Genomic DNA, 8,328 nt, shown 5'->3' with positions numbered 1-8,328 from the left:
GACGGACGGACATGGCTAGATCGTCTTAGAATCTAATAAGGACCCAGAATATATATACTTTTATGGGTCTTAGACGAATATTTCAATGTGTTACAAACGGAATGACAATATACCCCCCATCTTTTTTGATGGTGGGTATAAAAATAATTGTATAAAAATAATTGCTCCCTAAGTTCTGCAATGATCTTTTCGTTAAATATTTTTAACCCCTTTCGATCGTAAATTACAAGTTTTTTTTCACTTAATAAAAACAAATTAAAAGTGGTTTTTGTCTAGGAGGACTAGTAAAGATCTGGTGTGGTGAGTTTCTCTTTGAAGTCCAATTTGTTTGCTACTGTTAGCGGATTTGTATTTGACTCTATTTGTTGATCATTGGAACTCTCAATAAAAATAAAAATAAAACAACAACTACCAGTAATTATTTAATAATATATTTATTTTCTTCTGACACTAAGTATTCATACTTTTGTTTACAATTATGTTTTGTTTTTTTAATATTTTAATTATTGTAATGATTTTCGAAAACAAATTAATAATGAAAATTTAATGAATCTTAAAAATATCACACATACAAGTACCACTCAAACTAAATAAGCCAACATTTAGAATAATTTGTTTTTTTTACTGTTTTTTTAATAAATTTTCTAATTGTTTTTTTACATTTCTTTCAATAAATTCAAGAAATATTTAGCACAATGTAAAAAAGAAAAGAAATAATATTGAAGAGAACTAATTAAAGAAGAGAATATTATATGTAATAAATCCGATAATTTTATAAACTATTTAGTATGTAAAAGTAAATTAAAAAATGTATAAATAGGAATTAAATTTAAAAATAATAAAGAAAAAAATTAAAATAATTGTTTTGTGTTTTTTTTATTATAAAATAAAGAATAACAGAGCATCTAGGGACATTCGCCGTCTGCGGTTTTTTGATAATCTGTAAGAGAACCAGGGAAGGGAATAATTAGTTTTATTTTTAAAGAATGTTTGTTAAAAGTGCAACTTACTTTGATTGCGTAGACAATTTTCAGTTTTTAGTATACAATAATTGGTAAATGTTTTAGTGTCACCTTTGTCATCTGTTCCACAAATTGGTTTATAGTCCTGCAGTTCACAATTGTGCACCTCACAGTCACGTCCTTTGGGGAAGGCGGAAATGAGGGGTAAGATAAAAATAGCCACTGTAAAGAATAAAATGAAAATTAATAAGATTGTCAAAGAAAAATCTGTTAATAAAAAAATATATATTTATCACTTATTGATACAAGTTTTCCACAACATAATTGTTATAGATTCACTTAATTTCCATAGAATCCGCCACGCCAACTGTATATATATTTCATACATTAATGGTGGGCGTAACACCTCGCTCAATTTAGATAATAAACGAAAATCAATTCTAACTAGAACTGACCTACAACTGAACTAGAAATGAACCAGAACTGAATTAAAACTGAACTAGAACTGAACTAAAACTGAACTAGAACTGAACTAGAACTGAACTAGAACTGAACTAGAACTGAACTAGAACTGAACTAGAACTGAACTAGAACTGAACTAGAACTGAACTAGAACTGAACTAGAACTGAACTAGAACTACCTAGAACTACCTAGAACTGAACTAGAACTGAACTAGAACTGAACTAGAACTGAACTAGAACTGAACTAGAACTGAACTAGAACTGAACTAGAACTGAACTAGAACTGAACTGGAACTGAACTAGAACTGAACTAGAACTGAACTAGAACTGAACTAGAACTGAACTAGAACTGAACTAGAACTGAACTAGAACTGAACTAGAACTAGAACTGAACTAGAACTGAACTAGAACTGAATTAGAACTGAAATTGAAGTGAATTAGAACTGAACTAGAACTAAGCAAAACTAAACTAAACTAGTACTGTATTGAACAATATGTGTGTTAAAACTTGTTTAGCTCCACTGTGCGATGACACTACATAAATAATTTAATTGATGGGAAAGTTTATTAAAAAATTTGCTAGTTTAGGATAACTTTTATTTTCTTAACTTTATGAACTTTATTAAATTTACACAATTGCGCTAACAAAGTATCAAAATTTAAAAAGTGACAGATATTTTGTAGTTTTATTTAATTATTATTATTTAAAACCGGTTTTTTATTTATCATGTAAATGTTAATTGTTAATAATTAAATAATTAATTAAACCGTAAACATAAACACATTGTAACTGTTAATAAACTATAGGTATGCATACATACATACGTACATAGGTTGAGGCAAACATATTTTACAAAGGGGATTTAAAAGAAAAAAATGAAAACCAGTTCATTGAGAAAAATATATTCTGTCAAACAGAATAGCGGTAAGCTTTTATTAATAATAAAAAATAAGACATTTATTAAATTAAATAAACAAATAGTTATTATGACTATTGTGACGTAATCAAAATTAAATATTGTTTTTTTTTTACTTATTTTGCGGCTTTTTTATGATATTTTATTAACAAAATATTTACATGTCTGCCAATTTAGTAAAAGGCGCCATCTAATTAATTTATTCATAAATTCTTAGAATTTTTAGCTTAAATGTTTAAAATTAATTAAAAAACTAACAAAAATTTCATTTAAAGACAAAATACAAATTAGTAGGAATTTTTAAGAGAAAAAAAAATTAGCACTTGTTGTGCGTTAGTATTGGTGTTTGCATTTTTGTTTAATAATATAAACAAAAAAATTAACAAATTGGTATTTTGTTTATAAATACCAAAGTGATAGGTGTTATTTTTTTTTTTTTTGGAAACAAATTTAAAAATATATACGAAAAATACCATTTCTGAACTGATAGTTCTATTCTGCTAATTCTAGTAGTTATGTGCTGAAATATTATTTTAGAAAAATTTTAAATATTTAGTGCAAGGTCGGTTGTCATATAGTGGATAGTAAAAGACCATTAGAAAATTATTAAGTTTAAACAAAATTTCAGTCTTCTTCACCTAATAAAAATTATCAATCTCATCTTATTTCAAAAATAATAAAAGTTAAATGGTCCATACATTCAACTTATAAATTATTAATGCCTTTAATTACAAATAAGCAATTATATGTTAATATTAGGGTGGTGCTAATTGAAACAAAAATAATTTATGAGTATGTAGTATAACGTGATATACGCATTTCTTTTCATTAATTAATGATCTTTAAAGCTGCTAATATGTAGTGTAGATCATCAGACAGAAGATCCTATTTGGCTATTTATTTGCAGGTACATCTCTTTTTACTTATAATATTAGTTCCATAACTATATAATGATATCATTCACTCGTTCTTCGAAACTGTTCTGGAACTATTCAATTTTCTATAGATTTTTGTTTTAAATTGTTAAGTTAAAGATTATTTTCGAGAAAGGGCCGCTGAGTTATAATTGCTGAAATCGGTTGGTAAAAACTATATTAATTCCACAATTATGACACTATAGCTGTAGAACACATAGATACAGCGCATATGTGACCAAGTTTGGAAGTAGAAATTGAGAAAATCGAATGTCATTGTTAGAAAGCGTTATGAAATATGATACTCGACTTCGATTTTCGGGGGCCTCCAGAAGGTTAGTTGTTGTTGTAGCAACGATACGTGTAAAGCCGGTGTGGCAGAGTTGACAATCCTTGGTCGTTGTTGGTTAAATTCCGAGTCGTCCCGGAGCGAAGAACCGATTGTCGAAGGAACGCTCCAGAAGGTTAGTGTTCTAGTACAGTAGACCGGAGGTGGTGGTTCGTGGGCCTCCGGAAGGATAATGGTTAGTGTTTTAGCATGGTCGACAGGAGGTGGTGGGTTAACCAACTAACTACTAATCTATACACTGATCTATAGACTAGTACATTATAAGAACTGTAGACTTGTTTACTTGCTATAGTCCATACTATAGACTGGTCTATAGTTAATACTATAGACTGGTCTATAGTTAATACTATAGACTGGTCTATAGTCAATACTATAGACTGGTCTATAGTCAATACTATAGACTGGTCTATAGTCAATACTATAGACTGGTCTCTAGTCAATACTATAGACTGGTCTATAGTCAATACTATAGACTGGTCTATAGTCAATACTATAGACTGGTCTATAGTCAATACTATAGACTGGTCTATAGTCAATACTATAGACTGGTCTATAGTCAATACTATAGCCCTATTCGACGGGTTTAGTTGTATAGGGGCTAGTTGAAATAATGGACCAATGTTAAACATTTTCAACATGCATCGGTACTATATAAGATGTGTCTAATTTTATTGAGTTATCTTCGAAATTGCGACCTGTACTTTGAATACCAGTTTTACAAGCCCTATTAGGGGGTTCAGTTGTATGGGGCTAGGATAAATAATAGACCGATCTTAACCGTTTTTTCAATAGGTTTCGCCCTGGGACAATAGAAGATCATGTAGAAGATCGGACATAGCTAATGCGACTCAGAAAATTAACCGATTTTTATACTTTAAGGTGGGTGTAAGACAAATATTATTGTGCGTTACAAACATCAGCACAAACCCAATATACCCTTCCCACTATTGTGGTGTAGGGAATAAATATGATTGAGAGAATCCCATAGGGCCTCTCGAAATAATACCACAAAGATCCTATGGGGTGACCCTGATGAGAGCAAGACGAGAAATCTTCTCAAAATGAAGAAGTCTGAGATTAGTACAATGGTACTGAGTGGATACATAGTATTACGGGAACAGCTATTCAAAAATTGGACTTGCGGATTTAGACGAATATAGACAATAAAACAATCGAGCACTTTCTTTGCACCTTTTAGACATTTGTCGAAGTTAGATCCAAATATAGTAGAAGTGATGTTATTTTGAAAATATCATTCCTTACTAATACTGATTGAAAAATTCTTAGGATTTACGTCCAGGAAACTGAGTTTCTTAACAATAAAAGATAGCACATAGATGGTGTACGATTTCTAAGAATCTTCTTAGAACCAAAATCTGGTTAGTGTAATCAATAACCAATAACAATTATTGATCATCAGATATAATGTCAAGTGTAAGTTATAAAGCTCAAGGGTTACATGTGGAACTGGTGTTAAAATTTATGATCCAAACAGCTGTACTACGCAAATAATTTACGTTTATTAGAATTTAAAATATAACAAGCTGTTTACATTAAGATTTATTTTTATATCCTATTAAGTCGATGAGAGCTAAGTTGTAACAAGTTTGACTTTGGCAGAATATGAATCGAGTTGCTTCGGAGCGAATGAATATTGAAGTGCCTTAATAAGCACCTGTCATGTTGGTCTTATTTCACGGTGGTCTTTTTAAACCACTGGATAATCTTCTTCTGTGACGACTCACCACCGCCCCATTGTGCTCTTACACGCCGGCACGTGAACTATACAATCTCTGACCATTTCTGCCCCGTTACCTAACTTCCGAGAAACAAAAATTTCACTTCCGTTTACAATCACGCAAATGGGATTTCGGTAGACCAATGTCAAATATGTTGAGACTTTGGTCTTACTCCCAGAAGAAAATACCTGGACAAGAAAGCAATACGTCCTATTTAGTCGACGAGAGCTTAGTTGTAACAGTTCGACTTTGGCAGAGTATGACTCGGGTCGAAACGAATGAATATAAAAGTGCCTTACATTTAAGTCGACCTGTCATGTTGGTCTTATTATCTTCTGTGACTTTGATTCTTTAACTTTGATCTTACTCCCAAAAGACACACTGTTTTTGGTATGAACAGAGCTTTCTCTGAACATATCTGGACACAGTCACTACGTGAAATTCAAAGGAACCTCAAACAACTAAACAAGTCCTGCGGCCAATTTGCCACCTGTAGTATGTGGATCTATGTTTCGACCTCAAGTCAAATAATTTCAAGAAAAGTCCTAAGAGTTAAGTGACATCAACGGTTAATAGTCCCGGCAGTTTAGAGACACTGGTAGCACCTCGTTTCCCCGGGATTCCTATAACACCAAGATGGTCATCTAGGTAACATGACCCCAAAGGGGACTCATCCCCTATGTGTGGAAACGAGAGCTGAATACTTATTTTCTCAGGTTTTAGCCATTGCTGTGGATTTCCTAAAAACCTCAATAAAACCCGATGATTTGTTGCCAGTTTACAATCCAAAATCAAATACGAGTAAGTCCATTTATTTAGCGATCAAAGACCGAAGGCACTTCTTCCGATATCCTACAAAGCTGACTTGAGCTGATGGATATACATACCCCCCGATTTTCCTCCTATTAGTCCTTAGCTCATCAGGGTTCTAAGCATTTTAGGCAAAAACTCCATTCAATATATGATAAATGTTAGATGTAGGGTTCTATAGTTGACTTTTCGAGTTTTTGTCACTTTTTCCGACTTTTCGACTTTTTTTACGAATTTTTGGCGTTTCTACTCTTTTTGACTTTTTTCTACTTTTTCCGACATTTTTTGATTTCTTTCGACTTTTTCTGACCTTTTTCGACTTTTTTTACTTTTCTACTATTTTCGACTTTTATTTATAAAGTCGACTTTTCGACTCGACGACAGTCGAGTTATCGACTTTTTTGGAACAAAATAGTCGACTTCGACTTTTTTCGACAAGAAGTCAATTGTTCGATTATTCGAATGTCGATTTATAGAACCATAGTTAGATGCCAAATTCTAAAGCATTACTTACTAATTTTATATTGGGAACCATTACATAACCGACCGAAGACCAATATAATTTATTAGCAACCTAATTCCCACGAGAACATAATTGGATCAAATACATTGAAAGACAATAACAATAATACACTTTCAAACGAATTTGTGTCAGCGGATACGTCCCTCATAAACATAAGAATTAGTCTTTGAAAAACAACAATTTAGCGAGGGATTTTGGGATTTCCAACAATTCCTAACGGCACAAATTTTTAATTATTTTGTGGTGGCGTTAATTCCTTAAATGTAAAACTATAAAATTTGTAATTTAAATGACAAGTAGAATAATATGAATATAAAAATGTATATATCCAATGACAGTATATATAAAACTTTACAATTATCATTAAAAACTTTAGTTTGAAACATTTTACTTCAGGTGCAATACGCTACAACTTATGAAATGGATATAAAATTTCTACTTTTTAACATACTAATATTGATTGGCAGTTTGAAACAGACAGTAGGGTCTTTATGTAAGTACTAAAGATATACAATATAAGATCCACAAATCGAAATGTACTTTCTCTTTTTCCTCAACTCTCAGCACCTGATATTGAAAAATGTAAATCCACCGATAACGATGAATGTGTTATCAATAATATTATGAAAATTATGAAACTCTATCCTCATGGTTATCCCGACATAGGTTTACCTGAAATTTCTGCAATAACCGTTAATGATGTCATACTATCGAGTAGCAAAGCGGACTCACCAATACATTTAGATTTGAAATTCAATACTTTAACTATAACTGGCCTCGATAAGCAGACAATTTTACGGGCACATGGTTTTAATAAAAATTTAACACAAACAATTGAACTTGATTTCTTTGCAACTGAACTAAAAATCGATGGTGAATACGAAATGGAGGGTAAATTATTGGTATTGCCTTTAAATGGCAAAGGTGTGGGTAATATTGTAATGAAGGATCTTACCTCAAAATATAAAATTAAGATAAACTTGGAAAATCGTAATAATAAATTATATGGTGTTATAGATAAACTGAAATTGTGGGTGCTCGAGCCGAAAAAGTGAGTATTTACATCATTTAAATATGAGCAATTATGTCTGTCCGTCTGTTGTTAAGGTCCTCATAGTCCTTATTTTCTACTTATACGTTTCTATGATACAAACTAATTTGTCTCTTTTTTGCAGAATTATTATAAACCTACAAAATGTTGTCAATAATAATGAAGTCTTATCAAAAACTGTTAATGAAGTAGTCAACGAGAATTGGAGAGATGTTTGGAAAGAGTTACAGAGTAATACAATTAAATTTGTTGAAGATAATTTTCGAAGAATTTTGAACGACATATTAAATACATTACCAGTGGATGAGTTTTTCATGGATTAAAATTAATTTTAAGAAAACACACTGAAAATTTTTTTTGGATTAAAATAAGGAAAGAGGCAATAAATATAAATATTTAGTAAAATATTTAAATATTAATATATATTTTTTTGAACTGAACTAGAACCTAAGTACAACTGAAGTAGAACTGAACTAGAACTGAACCAGAGCTAAACTAGAACTGAACTAGAACTGAACTAGAACTGAACTAGAACTAAACTAGAACTGAACTAGAACTGAACTAGAACTGCACTAGAACTGAACTAGAACTGAACTAGAAC

At 31.2% G+C, this 8,328-nt stretch overlaps 2 protein-coding genes across 2 annotated transcripts; one reads left to right on the top strand and one right to left on the bottom strand.

The window, feature by feature from the left end:
• Positions 1-659: 659 nt before the first annotated feature.
• LOC111678481 lies at positions 660-2,271 on the bottom strand. The gene is made up of 3 exons (XM_046947934.1): positions 2,250-2,271; positions 1,011-1,229; positions 660-940 (listed from the first exon to the last, which is right to left on the bottom strand). Exons 1-3 carry the CDS (start codon positions 2,269-2,271, stop codon positions 906-908), a joined length of 276 nt encoding a protein of 91 aa, XP_046803890.1. The 3' UTR covers positions 660-905.
• Positions 2,272-7,066: 4,795 nt separating this feature from the next.
• LOC111678483 (protein takeout-like) lies at positions 7,067-8,119 on the top strand. The gene is made up of 3 exons (XM_023439853.2): positions 7,067-7,169; positions 7,241-7,727; positions 7,852-8,119. Exons 1-3 carry the CDS (start codon positions 7,097-7,099, stop codon positions 8,048-8,050), a joined length of 759 nt encoding a protein of 252 aa, XP_023295621.2. The 5' UTR covers positions 7,067-7,096; the 3' UTR covers positions 8,051-8,119.
• The last annotated feature ends 209 nt before the right edge of the window (positions 8,120-8,328 follow it).

Source organism: Lucilia cuprina, chromosome 4 (genome assembly GCF_022045245.1).
Source record: "Lucilia cuprina isolate Lc7/37 chromosome 4, ASM2204524v1, whole genome shotgun sequence".
In the NCBI taxonomy this organism is placed as follows: domain Eukaryota; kingdom Metazoa; phylum Arthropoda; class Insecta; order Diptera; family Calliphoridae; genus Lucilia; species Lucilia cuprina.
The sequence above is the reverse complement of the archived record's forward strand: the minus strand, read 5'-3'. Positions and strand labels throughout refer to the sequence as shown.

Coding starts and splice junctions, on each gene's coding strand:
- LOC111678481 (XM_046947934.1), bottom strand. CDS start 2,271: ATGTTTGCCTCAACCTATGTAC. Junction 1,230..2,249: donor GTTTGCCTCAACCTATGTAC/GTATGTATGTAT, acceptor TTTTATTAACAG/ATTTTTCTTTGACAATCTTA. Junction 941..1,010: donor AAATTGTCTACGCAATCAAA/GTAAGTTGCACT, acceptor GTTCTCTTACAG/ATTATCAAAAAACCGCAGAC.
- LOC111678483 (XM_023439853.2), top strand. CDS start 7,097: ATGGATATAAAATTTCTACTTTTTAACATACTAATATTGATTGGCAGT. Junction 7,170..7,240: donor ACAGACAGTAGGGTCTTTAT/GTAAGTACTAAA, acceptor CTCAACTCTCAG/CACCTGATATTGAAAAATGT. Junction 7,728..7,851: donor TGGGTGCTCGAGCCGAAAAA/GTGAGTATTTAC, acceptor TCTTTTTTGCAG/AATTATTATAAACCTACAAA.